The 20,001-nt window shown below is 46.8% G+C and overlaps 1 protein-coding gene across 1 annotated transcript in view; it reads left to right on the top strand.

Annotated features, from left to right (window-relative positions):
- Positions 1 to 10,716, top strand: part of abcb8 (ATP binding cassette subfamily B member 8) — a 62,297-nt gene extending 51,581 nt beyond the window's left edge. The window contains exons 12-16 of the mRNA XM_043687563.2: positions 883 to 977; positions 2,214 to 2,347; positions 2,673 to 2,820; positions 3,168 to 3,418; positions 10,238 to 10,716. Coding sequence (XP_043543498.2) covers positions 883 to 977; positions 2,214 to 2,347; positions 2,673 to 2,820; positions 3,168 to 3,418; positions 10,238 to 10,324 — 715 coding nt within the window. The 3' untranslated portion in view covers positions 10,325 to 10,716. The remainder of the gene's footprint in view (positions 1 to 882; positions 978 to 2,213; positions 2,348 to 2,672; positions 2,821 to 3,167; positions 3,419 to 10,237) is intronic.
- Positions 10,717 to 20,001: the final 9,285 nt, after the last annotated feature.

The following is a 20,001-nucleotide window of genomic DNA, read 5'->3' as shown; positions in this document are numbered from 1 at the left end:
CGACCTGGACCCAATATACCAACCACTACAGCAGACAGCTGAAACTGACAACCGGAAGCGGCAGGGACAGACCACTATAAACACCGGAGGAAACATCAAAGAAGCGCTTCGCAGGAGGCTCCCAAGCACTGATGATGTCGCCTAGCCAGGGGTCGAAACGTTTGCAACAAAAACTTCCAGCTCGGCGAACAGAACCACAATGATCTGATTAAAGTATACAAGATTATGAGACGTACAGACAAAGGAGATCATGAGAATCTTTTCCCCATGGCAGATATGCCTAAGACCAGAGGGCATTAGTTTTAAGGTGAGGGCCAAGCTTAGAGAAGATCTGAGGAGATTTTTTTTCCACCTAAAGCCTGGTAGAAATATGGAACATGCTGCCTGAGAGGCCGTTGGAGGCAGGTGCTCTTGTAATATTAAAAAGCATCTGGATGAACACTTAAAATGCCAGGGCATAGGAGGCTATGGACCAACTGCAGATCAATGGGATTAGTGTAGTTTAGCGTTGTTGATTGGCATGGAACAATTTGCCAAAAGGCCTGTTTTTATGCTGTAGGACTCTGACTAAAGCTTTCTATACACTTTTAAACTGCAAGTAAAGCTCCCTCTACACTGTCCCCATGAAAGGCTCCTAAATCAGATTCAGCACAAGGTGAGATACAAAGTACTCTTTAAAACTGACAGTGCAGCTCTCGTGACACTGACACATCAAACACTCGCAGGACAAGTAGAGTGGTCTTCAGTGGTCTACCTTCACCCCATACTTTCCTGTGAAATATTTCCTATTATAACCCAGTCATTTGATACCATCGTTTTGTCACAAAATATTAGTTTGTGATACATTTCCCACATGTGTGATATTTCTCTCTCCTCCCTTAGCTACCCCACCAGACCTGGTCAGGTGGTGCTGCACAACTTCAATCTCACCCTGCCGGCCTCTAAAATGGTGGCTATTGTTGGACAATCTGGGACAGGTAAGGACAAAGTGATATCTGTTTGTGGGTCTTTGGATGGTAAGGGATGGGTAATCGAGGGAATGTGCAGACACACTATTCAGGAGCAGGACTAGACCATTCAGCTGTGTCCACCTGCTCTGTCATGGCTGATCTGAATGCGACCGCAGCCCCACTTTCATTCCTGTCCCACATACGCTTTGGCTCCCTTTCAATATAATTGAAAACAGGATGTGGAAAAGTCAGTCAGGAAAAAACTCGAATGTTGTTCCAGTCTGCCTTGTATGTTAGTGATTCTTTACAGCTAATGAATCAGATAATTTTTTGTAATTTATTCATGGGACGGGGACCATACTGGGTGGGCCAACATTTATTGCCCATCCCTAATTGCCCTGAAGAAGGTGCTGAGGTGTCTTCTTGAACTGTTGCAATAAGCCCACACTGTTGTTAGGGAGGGGGTTCCAGGATTTTGACCCAGTGACACTGAGGAAAAGTCAAGATGGTGAGTGACTTGGAGGGGAAATTGCAAGTGGTGTCAGACTATGGTGATTTCAACTTGCCTTTGCCTTGTTCTATAGATTGTGGGTTTGGAAGGTGTTGTTTAAGGAACCTTCGTGAGTGACTACTGTGCATGTTGTAGATGCTGCTGTACATTGGTGGTGAGGGAGTGACAGTTTGTGGATGTGGTGCCAATCAAGCAGGCTTCTTGGGTTGCTGGAGCTACACCCATCCAGGCAAGTGGGGAGCAATCAGTCAAACTCCTGACTTGTGCCTTGTAGATGGTGGACAGGTTTTGGGGAGTCAGGAGGTGAGTTGCTCATTGCAGGATTCCTCAGCTTTGACTTGTTCTTGTAGTCACAGTACTCCTGCTGCCAACAGTCATGTCCTCTCCTGAATGAGTTGGTTCATTTAATGAACCGAAACCTGCAACCCATTCTAAAAGATGAGACTTAACAACATTCTAAGTTTGTTCAATATATCATTTCAGTTGCGTGACACTGTAATCTTTTGCTATAAATTCTGTGTCTTATGGTCCTGCTCCAGAACTACCTGATGAAGGAGCAGTGCTCCGAAAGCTAGTGCTTCCAATTAAACCTGTTGGACTATAACCTGGTGTTGTGTGATTTTTAACTTTGTACACCCCAGTCCAACACTGACTCCTCCACATCTTGTGTACAGCAGTCAGTCTTCAGGTGGGGGATGGGAGTTTTGTTGTTTTTAAACTGTTTCCTAACATGTAATTAAAATGCTTTGAAGGCAAGTCAACAATAGCATCTCTGCTGGAGCGGTTCTATGACCCAGACAGTGGAATTATCACCTTAGACGGATATGACATCAGGACTCTGGATCCACAATGGCTGCGCAGTCATGTGATTGGATATATCAGCCAGGTTGGCACTTCCTCCCTTGCACTCTCCCACTGCCTAGCCATTACATCCAGGCCTCTCTTGACCTCCCCTCCCCTTCCCACCACCACCTTTCCTGCTTTTCCTTATCCTTAACCTTTCCTTCAACCTCTCCTCTTCTCTCCTATCCTTTTCAACTACACCTTTGTAAATCTTCCCTCTCACTCATCGGTTATTCCCTGACGATGTGGCAGTAAGAGTCTGAGTTGTGTCTGTTTGTTTATTTGGTTGTTAATGTTTCTCACCCTAGCTTGGGTGGGACAGTTGTCCATGAGGTTGATGTTTTCTCAGCCATGTGAATGCATTGCAGGAACCTGTGCTTTTTGGCACCTCCATCAAAGAAAATATTCGATTTGGAAAGCCAGATGCTTCCGATGAGGAAGTTTATGAGGCGGCACGGCAGGCAAATGCAGATGGCTTTATCCAGAGCTTCCCAGATGGATACATGACCATTGTGGGTGAGTGTGACAGCAAATCTTAAAACAGTTGTGGACTGAGAACACAAGCATTCCTCAAATCACACACTCCCGGAACATGCCTCAAATCACACACTCCCGGAAGATGCCTCAAATCTTCATCACACTTGAGGAACACACATCAAATCATCTCTCACCAGGAACACACCTTAAGTCATCATTACATTCAGGGAACATGCATTAAATTAATGTTATACTCACCTCAAACCTTCAAAACTTGTAATGCACGTGAAAGAATTAAATTGGGGAAATGAGAGGGAAGCATGTAATCATTAGTGAATACAGAGACTGGTAAATGTATTTATTAATAGACTCCATTTATTGGCCAGGTGAACGAGGAATGTCTTTATCTGGGGGACAGAGACAGCGGATTGCCATTGCCCGTGCCCTGATTAAAAATCCCTGCATCCTGGTTCTGGATGAGGCCACAAGTGCGTTGGATGCAGAATCCGAGAAAATGGTACAGGATGCACTGGATCATATACAAAAAGGCCGTACAGTGCTGGTCATTGCACACAGGCTGAGCTCAATCAAGGCAGCTGATGTCATCTGTGTTCTTGCTAATGGCTGCATGAAGGAGGTGAGTTGCATTTGCTGCCCTCGATTTGTAGCTGGAGCACAAAAGATAGCTCTTCAACCCACTGAGTCTGAGCTCGTCAAAAACCACCATCTAACTATATTAATCCCATTTTTTGCACCTGGCCTACAGCTTTGTATGCCTTGGCATTGCAAGTGTACATCCAAATATTTAAATGTTATGAGAGTTTCTGTTCCCCTACCATCTTTATGGGCAGGGACTTCCAGATTCCCAGCACCGTCTGGGTGAAAATGTTTTCCTCTCTACTAAACCCTCTGCTTCTTACCTTCAATCTATGCCCTGTGGCCATTCATTTTCCACCCCCCCCCATCAACGGGAAAAGTTCCTTGCTTGCTGTCTACTCTATCTATGTCCCTCATCATTTTATACATCTAAATCATGTCCCCCACTTCAATCTCCTCTGCTCCAATCTCTGTTAGAGCATAGACCATAGAACAGTACAGCACAGAACAGGCCCTTCAGCCCACGATGTTGTGCTGACCATTGATCCTCATGTATGCACCCTCAAATTTCTGTGACCATATGCATGTCCAGTAGTCTCTTAAATGTCCCCAATGACCTTACTTCCACAACTGCTGGCAACGCATTCCATGCTCTTACAACTCTCTGTGTAAAGAACTTGCCTCTGACATCCCCTGCCAACCAGCTTAAAACTATGACCGCTCGTGTTAGCCATTTCTGCCCTGGGAAATAGTCTCTGGCTATCGACTCTATCTATGCCTCTCATTATCTTGTATACCTCAATTAGGTCCCCTCTCCTCCTCCATTTCTCCAATGAAAAAAGTCCGAGCTCATAACTAAAACTCTCCAGTCCAGGCAACATCCTGGTAAATATCCTCTGCCCCTTCTCCAGTGTCATCATATCCTTCCAGAACTGCACACAATACTTGAGCTGTGACATAACCAGATCCAGTAACCACCAGCAGTCCCTAACCAAGCAGCATGTCAGCACATGAACTCGAATTGGCAAAACCAGTCCTTGCTGGTTGTAGAAAGAGCCTTCTATCCCAGGGAAACAGCATTAAAAATGGTCTCAGTCACAGGGCAACTTTCCACTCAAATGACCAAGCAGTTGCAGAATGTAATTTCAGGGAAGGAGACGAGGTGGATAGTATAGGCCATATTTAAGAGAGAGGAAGTTTTGATGGATATGGGAAAGGGGTGGATTGTTAAGGTTGAGGAATTGAGGAAGATTACAGATAAGGTGGATGTGAGGTGAAAGTGAATGGGGATGCGAGAGATATGTGGAGAGGTTGGGTTGGTGGCTTTGAGGTATATGGGGAAAGGGTGGGTAGGTAAGGACTGAAGGAAATATGAACCTACATTCAAACAATCCAATTAAGAGTAGAAGTAGGCCATTCACATCTTCAAGTCTATTCTGTCATTCAAAACGACTGTGGGAATCTTCTTGTGTTCTGAATTCCACTTTTCTATTGACACCTAATAACCATTGATTCCCCTATTAACAAGGTTTTATCTACCTCCATCTTAAAAATATTCAATGACCCGCCTCCTGAGGTCAAGAGTTTCAGGGACACACAACTTCCTCATTTCTATTCTGTAAGGCACCCCCTAATTTTAAAACAGTGTCCCCTAGTTCTCTCATGACAGGAAACATCCCTTTCCACATCCACCCTGTCAAGACCATTCGGGGTATTGCAGAACAATCAAATTATTCCTTGTATTTCAAAATTTCAGTGCAAACAAACCCAGCCTATCCAATTACTTCTCATTAGACAACCTAGGGAAGGTGATGGGATATTGGTATTGTCACTGAGCTAGTAGCCCAGATGCCTAGGAAAGGTTCTGAGGACCTGGGTTTGAATCTCACCACTACAGATCGAGAATTAAAAGTCTAATGATGACTTTTGTTAATTGTCACACAAACCCATCTGGCTCACTACTGTCCTTTTTTACCTCGTCTGGCTTAGCTCGTAACTCCAGACCCACAGCACTGCCCTACGATATGGCCTACCAAGCCATTGTATCAAAATCTCTCAACAGATGTTGCCAGATATGCAGTGCATTCTCTGTTTGTTTCAGAGTTCCAGCATCCACAGTATTTTGCTTTTATCTCAGTGAATCAACAAGTTGTATTTATCATATCAACTGCTAGAAAGCCTCAAAATCTGGTACTGACTAAGGCACCAGGAATGACAACAGCAGGTGCTTCTCACTAACATCTGGAGGCTAGTACCAGAATTTGGAAAGTTGTCTCACAGACTAGTTAAACAACAGCTTGAAATTGTCATACTCACGGAGTCATACCTGTCAATGCCCCAGACACCACCATCACCATCCCTAGATATGGCGATAGGACAGACCCAGCACCAGCAGAGGTGGCAGTGATACACAGTCAGGAGGGAGCTGTCTTAGAGTCCTCAACTGGACTCCGGACACAGGTCCTGTGGCACACGGTTAAACATAAGCAAGAAACGGTCTGCTGATTATCATGCCGCGTCTCTCTCCGCTGATGAATCAGTACTCCTCCATGTTGAACAACACTTGGAGAAAGCACCAAGAGTGGCAGGGGCATAGAATGTACTCTGAGTGGAGGATTTCACTGCCCACCATTGAGTGGTTTGGCAGTAACACTACTAACTGAGCTGGGTGATTCCTAAAGGACACAGCAGCTAGACTGGGTCTGTGGCAGGTAGTGAGGAAACCAACAAGAGGGAAAGAAGAAAGTGAGGACTGCAGATGCTGGAGATCAGAGCTTAAAAATGTGTTGCTGGAAAAGCGCAGCAGGTCAGGCAGCATCAAAGGAGCAGGAGAATCAACATTCCGGGCATAAGCCCTTCTTCGGGAATCCTGATTCCTGAAGAAGGGCTTATGCCTGAAACGTCGATTCTCCTGCTTCTTTGATGCTGCCTGACCTGCTGCGCTTTTCCAAAAACGAGGGAAAGACATACTTGACATTTACCTCACCAATCTGTCCATGATCGCATTGATAAGAGTGACCACCACACAGTCCTTGTGGAGACGGAGTCTCACCTTCACATTGAGAATAACCTCCATCGTGTTGTGGGCCATTACACCATGCTAAATTTGTCAGACTTCAAACAAATCTGGCAAATCAAGACCAGGCATCCATGAGATGTGTTGGCAATCAGCAGCAGCAGAATTGTACTTGAGTACAATCTGCAAATTCATGACTTGCTAATGAGATGTTAACCCAGTGAAGCCACCAAACAGGACTACTTGTGTGCCAAACAATATAAACAGAAAGAGATAGACAGAGCTAAGCAATTCCACAAACAAAGAATCAGATCCAAGCTCTGCAGTCCTGCCACATCCAGTCATGAATGGTGGTAAGCAATTAAACAACTCACTGGAGGAGGAGGCTCCACAAATATCCCCATTCTCATTTATGGAGAAGCCAGCACATTATGCAAACAATAAAGCTAAAGCATCACAGCAATCTTCAGCCAGAAGTGCTGAGTGGATGATCCATCTTGGCTACTTGCAGTGTTCCCAGCATTACAGATACCAGTCTCCAGCCAACACAATTCATTCCTCCTCATATCAAGAAACAGTTGGTATGGACCCTGCCAACATTCCAATAAGAGTACTGAAGATTTGTGCTCCAGAACTTGCCACTCCCCTAGCCAAGCTATTCCAGTATAGCTGCAGTACCAGCAATTACCTGACAAGGTGGAAAATTGCTCAGGTCTGTCCTGTACACAAAAAGTAGAACAAATCCAACTTGGCCAATTACCACCCCATCAGTCAACTCTTGATCATCAGTAATGTGAAGCAAGGTGTCATCAACAATGCTATCAAGCAGCACCTTTTTTTAGACTCATGGGACATGGGTACCTCTGGCTAGGCCAGTATTTATTGCCCATCCATAGTTGCCCTTGAGAAGGTGGTGATAAATTGCCTTCTTGGACTGCTGCAATCTGCATGCTATTAGGGAGGACAAGGAGTTTGGGAGTGAATTCCAGCATTTTGACTCACTGATATTGAAGGAATGACGATATACTTCCAAGTCAGGATGGGAGTGGTTTCGAGAGGAATTGTAGGTGGTGAGTTCCCATGAATCTGCCTTTGTCCTTCTCGGTGGAAATGGTTTTGAGTTTTGGAAGATGCTGTTGCAGGTTTTATGGTGAATTTCTGCAATGCATCTTGTGGATGGTACACACTGCTGCTCCTGAGTGCTTGTGGTAGAGTGACTGAATGTTTATGGGTGTGGTGTCAATTAAATGGGCTGTATTGTCCTGTGTGAGTATTGTCCTGTCTGAGTACTGTTTGGGGCTGCACTCATCCAAACAAGTAGGGACTATTTAATCACACTCTTAACTTGTGCCTTGTAGATGGTGTTCAGGTTTTGGGGAGTCAGGAGGTGAATTACTCACTGCATGATTCCTAGCCTCTGACATCCTCTTGTAGCCATTGTGTGTATATGACGAGTCCAGTTGTGTTTCTGGTCAATGGTAACTCCCCAGGATCTGATAGTGGGGGATTCAGTCACATCATTGAATGTCAAAGGGTGGTGGTCAGATTGTCTCTTATTATAGTTGGTCATTGTCGGGCGTATGTGTACCACAGATATTACTTAGGTGAAAGTGAGGACTGTAGATGCTGGAGATTAAAGCCTAGAGTGTGATGCTGGAAAAGCACAGCAGATCAGGCAGCATCCGAGGAGAAGGAAAATCAACATTTTGGGCAAAGGCTTTCATCAGGGAGTCCGGAATGACAGGCTTGTACCTGAAATGTCGATTTTCCTGCTCCTTGGATGCTGCTTGATCTGCTATGCTTTTCCAGCACTGCACTCTCAAGACAGATATTACTTGCCAAGCCTGAATATTGCCTAGGTGTTGGAAACTAATCAGCAATAACCTGCTCACTGACAGCGGTTTGGGTTCCACTAGTGCTGTTGAGCCCCTGACCTCATTACAGCCTTGGTTCAAACATGGATGACAGAGCTAGTTTCAGAGGTGAGGTGAGAGTGGCCCTTGACATCAAGGCTGCATTTGACTGAGTATGGCATCAAGGAGCCAGCCCTAGCAAACCTGGGTACAGGAATCAGTGGGAAAACCCTCTGTTAGTTGGCGTCATACCCAGCACATGGGAGATGGTTGTGGTTATTGGATGTCAGTCATCTCAGCTCCAGGATATCTCTGCAGGAGTTCCTTAGGTAGTGTCCCAGCCCAACCATCTTCAGCTGCTTCATCAATGACTTTCTCTCCATCATAAGGTCAAACATGGGGATGCAAAATCATTGGTGAATAATGTTCAGCACCATTCATGACGCCTCAGATACTGAAGTAGTCCATGTCCAAATTCAGCAAGATCTGGACAATATCTAGGTTTGGGCTGAAAATGTGTTGCTGGAAAAGCGCAGCGGGTCAGGCAGCATCCAAGGAACAGGAGAATCAACGTTTCGGGCATAAGCCCTTCTTCAGGAATGAGGAAAGTCTGTCCAGCAGGCTAAGATAAAAGGTAGGGAGGACCTTTGGTTGGTTGACCTGCAAAGGACCTCTACTGTTCTTCATCCACAGAAGAATCCATACACAAAACAAACATTTCTTCCTAGCCATATCGGAAATTAAAGACAGTAAGTACGACCAACCAACCCAACCACCCCGTAGCTCAACACTTCAACTCCCCCTCCCACTCCACCAAGGACATGCAGGTCCTTGGACTCCTCCATTGCCAGACCATAGCAACACTACGGTTGGAGGAAGAGCGCCTCATCTTCCGGCTAGGAACCCTCCAACCACAAGGGATGAACTCAGATTTCTCCAGTTTCTTCATTTCTCTTCCCCCCACCTTGTCTAAGTCAAATCCCTCGAACTCAGCACCGCCTGCAATCTTCTTCCTGACGTCTCCGCCCCCACCCCAGTCTGACCTATCACCCTCACCTTAACCTCCTTCCACCTATCGCATTTCCAACGCCCCTCCCCCAAGTCCCTCCTCCCTTCCTTTTATCTTAGCCTGCTGGACACACTTTTCTCATTCCTGAAGAAGGGCTTATGCCTGAAACGTCGATTCTCTTGTTCCTTGGATGCTGCCTGACCTGCTGCGCTTTTCCAGCAACACATTTCCAGCTCTGATCTCCAGCATCTGCAGTCCTCACTTTCTCCTCGAATATCTATGTTTGGACTGACAAGTGGCAAATGACATTTACACCACACAGATGCCAGTTAATGATTTTTTCCCAACAAGAAAGAATCAAATCATTACCCCATGACATTCACTGAAACCCCCTCTTTTAGTATCACGGGGATTACCATTGACCAGAATCTGAATTGGACTATCCCTATAATATAGTGACAACAAGAACAAGTCAGAGATGAGGTATCTTGTTTTTAAATCCTCAACCAAGGTGACCAAAGCGGAGTACTTGTATCACACATTAACATTTGGTTTATTCCCCAGACTGTTGTGAGGCTGTGGAATTCATTCTCCTGTTCCCTGGATGCTGCCTGACCTGCTGCGCTTTTCCAGCAACACATTTTCAGCTCTGATCTCCAGCATCTGCAGTCCTCACTTTTTCCTGTGGAATTCATTCCCCAGGGCAGTGACTAAAGATCAAGTCAACATTGTGGAAGGAGAGCAGGGTTTGGATCCTGCTCAGATGGATGAGGAACAAGAACAAGGTTTTGGAGGGTGTTTCCAAGTTTATAACTCAGATGGAATTCTTAACCATGGCTGCTGCATTTGCCTCATCAATTTCTTTTAATGTGGTTGATAGTCAATGATTAACTTGGGACTCTTCTGAGAGGTGTTTTGTCGCAATGTCAAAATTTATCTCTTCCCTTATAGCTTTCTGATGAACACCTTTCATTGCCACAGGTGGGGACGCATGCTGAACTGATGAAAAGAGGAGGACTGTACGCAGAGCTGGTCCGCAGACAAACCAGCGAGGAGACCATCATGTGAAGGGAAGGGAGTGACAGAATGAGCCAAGTGGTTTACAAGCATTTTTGCACCTTTGAACACCTTCATGTAAACATGCTGTGATTTGGGCAAAATGATTCCTCCCCAACCCAGTGACAGCCAAGTATTAGGCATTGAGATTTGATCACCAGTGGGCTGTGTGTCACAAAGAGCAATTCCCTCACACTGTCCACTGGGACTGTGCAAGACATTCAATTCCAGATTCTGTATCTGCTCAATCTGGGCTCTATCTGCAGAGAACTCAGAGCACTAACACATTGTGTGGTACAGTGCAGATGGGTTATGTCTGTCTCTGAGGAGAAAGTGAGGTCTGCAGATGCTGGAGATCAGAGCTGAAAATGTGTTGCTGGAGAAGCGCCGCAGGTCAGGCAGCATGCAGGGAACAGGAGAATCGACGTTTTGGGCATAAGCCCTTCTTCAGGAATGAGGAATGAGGGACAAACTTTCCTCATTCCTGAAGAAGGGCTTATGCCCGAAACGTCGATTCTCCTGTTTCCTGGATGCTGCCTGACCTGCTGCGCTTCTCCAGCAACACATTTTCAGCTATGTCTGTCTCTGTAAAACACTGGGATACAGTATTGGTGGGGCCAGGTTTGTCACAGTATAACACTGGGGTGTACAGTACGGATGGGGATAGATCAACCACTATACTGTTGGGGATAGGTCTGTCCCTGTATGACACTGGGGTACAGTATTGGTGTAGACAGTCTGTCACTGTCTAACACTGGAGTACAGTACTGTTGTGGATAGGTCGGTCACTGTATAACCCTCAGTTCAATGGCCTGAAGAGCTGGTCATCATCTTCCACTAATGATTATTTCTCTGCGTCCAAAAAACTTGTGTGAGGCCTGTTATTTGAATAACTTTTTTTTGTAAATTATACTGTCATCCTTTGAGCCTGTGTTGTGTTTTTGTGTATCCACTAGAGTACGGAATCATACAGGCTGGTCCACTCTCACACTTTGATCTTGTCAATGGCCATGCAGCTGCTCTGGAGAAACTGAAGTGTTCAGGAAAGTTGGTGGTGTGTTGGTATCACTGGACGAGTTGTCCAAAGGGCCAGACAAATGTTTTGGAGGCACAGGTTCAAATCCCACCATGGCATTGGGAAATTTAAGACCGTAAGATGTCTGAGCAGAAGCAGGCCGTTCAGTCCATTGAGTATGCTCTGCCATCAATGAAATCATGGCTGGTCTGATATTCTTGAACTCCAGTTTGCAGGATTTTTCCCATTACCCTTGGTTTCCTTACTGATTAAAAGTCTATCTAAAATGGTGACCCCCCTTGCTCTTAGATTATGCTGTCTGGTCCTGGATCCTTCCACAAGGGAAACAATCTGTCAATAAATTATCTGTTCCAATTAGGTCACTTCTCATTCTTCTAAACTCCAATGATTAAAAACCCAAATTCTCCTCATAAGAAAGTCCCTCCATATCTGGAATCCCCCCAGTGAACATTCTCTGGATTGCTTCTAATAGCAGAATATCTTTCCTTAGGTAAGGGGCCCAAAACTGGTCACAGTATTCCAGCTGGAATGTTCTGGGGACCTGGGTTCAAATCTCACCATGTCAGATAGTGGAATTTGAATTCAATAAAAAAAACTGGAATTCATAATTTACTGATGACCATGAAATCCTAGTTAATTGTCTGGAAAAACCCATCTGGTTCAATAATGTCCTTCAGGGAAGGAAATCTGCCATCCTCACCTGGTCTGGCCTGCGTGTGACTTCAGACCCACGGCAATGTGGTTGACTCCCAACTGCCCTCTGAAATGGCCTAGCAAGCCATCCAGTTGTAGCAATCGCTATAAAGTTTCAAAGAAATGAAACCGGACAGATTACCTAGCAGCCCTATTAATCCTGCAAAGCTCTCTACACTGATATCTGGAGGCTAGCACCAACATTGGGAGAACTGTCCTACAGATTGGTCAAGCAACAGCCTGTCATAGTTATACTCACAGAATCAGACCTTACAGACAATGTCCCAAACATCACCATCGCCATCCCTATATATGTCTTGTCCCACCAGCAGGGCAGACCTAGCAGTGGTGGTAGCAGTGTGTACTCCCATTAACAAACACACAGATTTGGACCCCATTTGCCAATTTCTTAGAACCAGAAATGATATCACCCACTACCACAAACTAAGACACATAAGACCGAACACCAATGCTTTGGGGTGGCATGGTGGCTCAGCAGTTAGCACTGCTGTCTCTCAGCACCGGGGACCTGGGTTCGACTCCAGCCTTGGGTGACTGTCTGTGTGGCACATTCTCCCCACAATCCTCAGGTGTGCAGGTTAGGTAAATTGGCCATGTTAAATTGCCCATTGTGTTCAGAGATGTGTTAATTAAGGGTAAATGTAAGGAAATGGTTTAGGGTAAGATACTCTTTGGGTCGGTGTGGACTTGTTGGGCCGAAGGGCCTGTTTCCACACTGTAGGGATTCTCAGGATTTCACCAGAGGCTCACTATAGATGTTATCTAACATGGTGATGAAAAGTCTGAGAACAAACCCACCAGTTCAGCGAGCAAACCAATAACCTGAGCTACAAATTTTCTCCAAAATCTCAGGCAGGAAGGATTTTCCCTGACAGTCCTCAACATTGAGTCCAGACTGTATGATGTCTTGTGGCTTAAGGTTAAACGTGGGCAAGGAAACCTCCTGCTGATTACCACGTACCATTCTCCCTCTGTTAATGAATCAAGAATCCTTCATGTTGAACAACACTTTGAGGAAGTATTGAGAGTGGCAAGGGAACAAATCACACGGGGTGGGAGATTTCAATGTCCACCACTGAGTGCCTCAGCAGAAGTACTATCGATCAAGCTGGTCGGGTCCTAAAGGACATAGCTGCTGACTGGGTCAGTGGCAGATGGTGAGAGAACCAACAACAGGGAAAAACATACTCTACCTAATTCTTACCGAACTGCCAGCTGCATTTGTCCATGACAGTATCGATAAGAGTGACCATCACACAATCTTTGTGAGAGACAAAGTCCCATCTTCACACTGAGAATAACCTCCAAGTTGTTTGTTGTGTGGCACTAATATCATGCCAAATGGAACAGACTTTGAATAGATCTAGCAACTCCAGACTGGGTATCCATGATGCGCTGCAGATCATCAACAGCAGCAGAACAGGACTTCAGCACAATATGTAACCTCATGGCCCGGCATATCCCCTACTGAACCGTTAATCCAAGGGATCAACCCTGGTTCGCTGGAGAATTCAGGAGGGAATGCCAGGAACAGCACCAGGCATACCTAAAATGAGGTGTCAACCTGGTGACGCTACCAACCAGGACTACTTGCATGCCAAAAAGCACAAGCAGCAAGTGATAGATAGTATTATGACACAGGGTGAACCCTCCTGCTTAATTTAAAACCAGCAACACAGAAAAGATTTATTCCATGCAGTAATCTGTAAAAATCTGAGTAGCCAAAGTAAAAATTAACAACTTTATTTCTTAAAGTATAACCGAGAATAATTAACTAACCACAATTTACAATTTCTTCTGCTCACCCATCTTTTACCTTTCCTTCTATAATACTAGTCTGATAAAATTCCCAATCAAGAAAACCGCCCTTCTTATCTCAAAACCAGGCAGCTTTCATTCTTCTATTCGGATCTTCCTATGTATTTTCTTTTTCTTAGGAATTTCTGTGTCATAGGTCACTGATCGAAAAGGTAGTTTTAAGGGAGCTATTTTTTCAAGCTGTCTGTTTGCATGCTGGGCTTGGCAGTTCTCCTCTCAACTATTAAATTTTCCTGGTCTTATACCCCCAAAGCATCTGATTGTGTTATTGGCTTTTAAGATTGTCAATATACTCAATTCAAATTAGATTGGAGTTTGATATTTTTCAGGGTATAATTTAAACTGATTGGTCTAATTTTAATCTGTTTTTTGTCATTTCCAGGCAACTCGGCGAGTGCTGTTTGTTCTTAATCAAATCTTACTTTGTAAATTCTTCAGCACTCGGTGTACTTGCCAAGTCATTCACTCTCTTAAAGGTACACCCACATCTTCATAGCAATAGAGCTAAGCGATTCCACAATCAGCAGATCAGATCTAAGCTCTGCAGACCTGCCACATCCAGTCGTGAATGGTAATAGAAAATTAAACAACTGGAGGAGGAGGCTCCACAAATATCCTCATCCTCAATGATGGAGGAGCCCAGCCCATTTGGGCAAAAGATAAGGCTGAAGCATTCGCAAGAGAGTTGCATGTACACAGCTTGGCTGGTGACTTTGGGCAGTGTGAAATTTATGAGGTTGATGGAATGGATACCTGGAGAGGGTGATGTTGGGAGGCTCAGCAGAATGTTAACTAGGCCAGTTAGTCTTACTTCGGTGGTAGGTAAAGTAATGGAAAGGGTACTGAGGGATAGGATTGATGAGTATCTGGAAAGGCACTGCTTGATTAGGGACAGCCAGCACGGATTTGTGAAGGGTAGGTCTTGCCTTACAAGTCTGATTGAATTCTTTGAGGAGGTGACCAAGCATGTGGATGAGGGTAGAGCAGTGGATGTAGTATACATGGATTTTAGTAAGGCATTTGATAAGGTTCCCCATGGTAGGATTTTGCGGAAAGTCAGGAGGCATGGGATAGAGGGAAATTTGGCCAATTGGATAGAAAACTGGCTAACCGGTCGAAGTCAGAGAGTGGTGGTAGATGGTAAATATTCAGCCTGGAGCCCAGTTACAAGTGGAGTTCTGCAGGGATCAGTTCTAGGTCCTCTGCTGTTCGTAATTTTTATTAATGACTTGGATGAGGGAGTCGAAGGGTGGGTCGGTAAATTTGCAGATGATACGAAGATTGGTGGAGTTGTGGATAGTGAGGAGGGCTCTTGTCGGCTGCAAAGGGACTTGGATATGATGCAGAGCTGGGCTGAGGAGTGGCAGATGGAGTTCAACCCCGCCAAGTGTGAGGTTGTCCATTTTGGAAAGACAAGAATGCGGAATACAGGGTTAACGGTAGGGTTCTTAGTGAGGTGGAGGAACAGAGGGATCTTGGGGTCTATGTTCATAGGTCTTTGAAAGTTGCCACTCAGGTGGATAGAGCTTGTAAGAAGGCCTATGGTGTATTAGCGTTCATCAGCAGAGGGATTGAATTCAAGAGTCGTGAAGTGATGTTGCAACTGTACAGGACTTTGGTTAGGCCACATTTGGAGTACTGTGTGGAAGCTTTGGAGAGGGTGCAGAGAAGATTTACCAGGATGTTGCCTGGAATGGAGAATAGGTCATACGAGGATAGGTTGAGAGTGCTAGGCCTTTTCTCATTGGAACGGAGAAGGATGAGGGGTGACTTGATAGAGGTTTATAAGATGATCAGAGGAATAGATAGAGTAGACAGTCAGAAACTTTTCCCCGGGTACAACAGAGTGTTACAAAGGGACATAAATTTAAGGTGAAGGGTGGAAGGTATAGGGGAGATATCAGGGGTGGGTTCTTTACCCAGAGAGTGGTGGGGGCATGGAATGCGCTGCCTGTGGGAGTGGTAGAGTCAGAATCTTTGGTGACCTTTAAGCGGCAATTGGATAGGTACATGGATGGGTGCTTAAGCTAGGACAAATGTTCGGCACAACATCATGGGCCGAAGGGCCTGTTCTGTGCTGTATTGTTCTACGTTCTATGTTCTAACCCTGAGGCTGAAAGCCAGTCACTGTCATTCCAATCATGAAGCATATGGAGCTTTTATATTCTGCATCTGAATGCAGGTGGTGTCTGTCAAAGACACAGGGATCAACCAGACCATTCTGATCTATGGGTTGGAAGCAACTACATGGGGAATATGATTTGACTGAAATGAAGTCTGAAGTGAAACGTGCTGAGTATCACCAGCACTTTGTTTTTGTTTTAGAATTCCAGCATCTGCAATACTTTGTAGGAGCAAATTACTGAAGATGGTGGAATCTGTACTGAAAACAACAAATGCAGGTCACAGTGGGTCAGACAGCATCCATGGAGAGAGAGCAAGCTAATGTTTGGATTCTAGATGACGCTTCATCAGAGCTGAGGTGTTGAGGGGGCAGTGTTACTCTATAGTTTGGGTGGAGGGAAGCTGTGGGGATAATGGTGTGTAGAGTGCAGAGGGAGACAGGGTGTTGATAGTTCAGATTGTGATTGGAACGTGAGAATGGCAGATCAATGGTGTACCTCCTGCCAGACTGGAAAGAACAGACAGTCCCACTGGGGTGGGGAAGGGGAGAGAGGATATGGTGACAGAGAATATAACAGGTACGGCTAAAAGAAAGGGAAGGAATGGAAATTGATTAGATTAGATTAGATTACTTACAGTGTGGAAACAGGCCCTTCAGCCCAACAAGTCCGCACCGACCCGCCGAAGCGTATACCACCCAGACATACTCCTATATTTACCCCTTCACCTAACACTATGGGCAATTTAGCATAGCCAATTCACCTAACCTGCACATTTTTGGATTGTGGGAGGAAACCGGAGCACCCGGAGGAAACCCACGCAGACACGGGGAGAATGTGCAAACTCCACACAGAGAGTCGCCTGAGGCGGGAATTGAACCCGGGTCTCTGGCGCTGTGAGGCAGCAGTGCTAACCACTGTGCCACCGTGCCGCCCACAATTGGTTCACAATTTGAAGGTGTTAACCTCAATATTAAGACCAGAAGGCTGTACAGTGCCCAGTCTGAAGATGAGATGTTGTTCCTCCAATTTGCACTGGGATTCACTGGAATACTGCAGCGTGCAGAGGACAGATGTACGGGCATGCGAGCAGAACACTGTATTAAAATGACCAGCCAAGGGAAGCTCGGGGTCGTGTTTACGCACAGACTGGAAGTATTCTGCAAAGCAGACATCCAGTCTGCATTTGGATTCTCCAATGTAGAGGAGGTCACATTGGATGCAGCGAATACGATACACAAGATTGGAGGATGTACAGGTGAAATGCTGAACAGGGAGGAGGGGAAGGGGCAGGTGTTGCACCTTCTGTGGTTACACAAGAAGGTGCCATGGGAAAGGGGACTAGTGTTGGTAGTTGTGAAACTGACTAGGTTATCAAGGAGGGAAGGATCCCTGTGGGATGCACACAGGGGGAGTCATGGGAAGGTGTGTTTGATGGTGGCATTCTGGGGAGTTGTCTGAAATGCTGGAGAATGATCCTTTGAATGTGGAGGACTGGTGGGATGAAATATGAGGACAAGGGGGTCCCAAACCCACTATTGTGAAGAGGCAAGGGTGGAAGCATGGGTGTTGGTTGGATGCAATTGAAGGCTCTGTCAACCACAGTGGGTCGGAACCCGCGGTCATGGAAGAAGCAAGCCACGTCAGCAGTGCTTGTTTGGAAGATGGCATCATCTAAATGTGGCATAGGCAAAGGAACTGGGAGAATGGGATGGAGTCCTTGCAGGATGTGGCGTGTGATGAAGGACTTATGCCTGAAATGTCGACTCTCCTGCTCCTTGGATGCTGCCTGACCTGCTGTGCTTTTCCAGTGCCATATGTTTTGACTCTGATCTCCAGCATCTGCAGTCCTCACTTTCTCCCCTTAGTGAAGGTAGTTATGGGAATCAGGAGCTTTGTAGTGGATGGCAGTGGACAGTTTAGTCTCCAAAATGGAGACAGAGAGACCATAAGACAATAAAACTTAAGAGTCATATAGATGTACAGCATGGAAACAGACCCTTCGGTTCAACTCATCCATGCCAATCAGATACCCAACCCAATCTAGTTCCACCTGCCAGCACCCGGCCCATATCCCTCCAAACCCTTCCTATTCATATACCCATCCAAATGCCTTTTAAATGTTGCAATCGTACTACTCTCCACCACTTCCTCTGGCAGCTCATTCCATACACGTATCACCCTCTACGTGAAAAAGTTGCCCCTTAGGTCTCTTTTATATCTTTCCCTTCTCAACCTAAACCTAGTTCTGGACTCCCTGACCTTAGGGAAAAGACTTTGCCTATTTACCCTATCCATGTCTTCATAATTTTATAAACCTCTATGAGATCACCCCTCAGCCTCCGACACTCCAGGGAAAACAGCCCTAGCCTGTTCAGCCTCTCCCTATAGCTCAAATCCTCCAACCCTGGCAACATCCTTGTAAATCTTTTCTGAACCTTTTCAAGTTTTACAACATCTTTCCGATAGGAAGGAGACCAGAACTGCACGCAATATTCCAACAGTGGCCTAACCAATGTCCTGTACAGCCACAACATGACCTCCCAACTCCTGTACTCAATACTCTGACCTTTAAAGGAAAGCATACCAAACGCCTTCTTCACTATCCTATCTACCTGTGACTCCACTTTCAAGGAGCTATGAACCTCCACTGCAAGGTCTCTTTGTTCAGTAACACTCCCTAGGACCTTACCATTAAGTGTATAAGTCCTGCTAAGATTTGCTTTCCCAAAATGCAGCACCTCATATTTATCTGAATTAAACTCCATCTACCACTTCTCAGCCCATTGGCCCATCTGGTCAAGATCCTGTTGTAATCTGAGGTAACCCTCTTCGCTGTCTACTACACCTCCAATTTTGGTGTCATCTGCAAACCGTCCACCACCACCCTCTGTCTCCTGAAGAAGGGCTAATGCTCGAAACGTCGATTCTCCTGTTCCCTAGATGCTGCCTGACCTGCTGCGCTTTTCCAGCAACACATTTCCATCTCTGATCTCCAGCATCTGCAGACCTCACTTTCTCCTTCTACCTTTGAGCCAGTTCTGTATCCAAATGGCGAGTTTGGTACTCCGGGCCGGGTGGTGGCGCTGTGACCGGGTGGTGCTGTTGGCCCTTCGGGCCGGGCGGTGGTGCTGTGGGTCCTCCGAGCCGGGCGGTGGCGCTGTGACCGGGTGGTGCTGTGGGTCCTCCAGGCGGGGCGGTGGCGCTGTGACCAGGTGGTGCTGTGGGTCCTCCGGGCCGGGTGGTGGCGCTGTGATGGGGTGGTGCTGTGGGTACTCCGGGCCGGGTGGTGGCGCTGTGACCGGGTAGTGCTGTGGGTCCTCCGGGCCGGGCGGTGGTGCTGTGGGTCCTCCGAGCCAGGCGGTGGCGCTGTGACCTGGTGGTGCCGTGGGTCCTCCGGGCCGGGTGGTGGCGCTGTGACCGGGTGGTGCTGTTGGTCCTTCGGGCCGGGCGGTGGTGCTGTGGGTCCTCCGAGCCAGGCGGTGGCGCTGTGACCGGGTGGTGCTGTGGGTCCTCCAGGCGGGGCAGTGGCGCTGTGACCGGGTGGTGCTGTGGGTCCTCCGGGCTGGGTGGTCGCGCTGTGACGGGGTGGTGCTGTGGGTACTCCGGGCCGGGTGGTGGCACTGTGACCGGGTAGTGCTGTGGGTCCTCCGGGCCAAGCGGTGGTGCTGTGGGTCCTCCGAGCCAGGCGGTGGCGCTGTGACCGGGTGGTGCTGTGGGTCCCCCGGGCCGGGTGGTGGTGCTATGGGCCCTACGGGTCAGGCGGTGGCACTGTGACAGGATGGTGCTGTGGGTCCTCCGGGCCGGGCGGTGGCGCTGTGACCGGGTGGTGCTGTGGGTAGTCCGGGCCGGGTGGTGGCGCTGTGACCGGGTGGTTATTTGGGTCCTCCGGGCTGGGTGGTGGCGCTGTGACCGGGTGGTGCTTTGGGTCCTCCGGGCCGGGCGGTGGTGCTGTGGGTCCTCCGGGCCGGGCGGTGGCGCTGTGACCGGGTGGTGCT

This window comes from Chiloscyllium plagiosum, unplaced genomic scaffold (assembly GCF_037043375.1).
Source record: "Chiloscyllium plagiosum isolate Xiang-an unplaced genomic scaffold, Cpla_swu_hap1 HiC_scaffold_4, whole genome shotgun sequence".
NCBI classification, from domain to species: Eukaryota; Metazoa; Chordata; class Chondrichthyes; order Orectolobiformes; family Hemiscylliidae; genus Chiloscyllium; species Chiloscyllium plagiosum.
The sequence above is the reverse complement of the archived record's forward strand: the minus strand, read 5'-3'. Positions and strand labels throughout refer to the sequence as shown.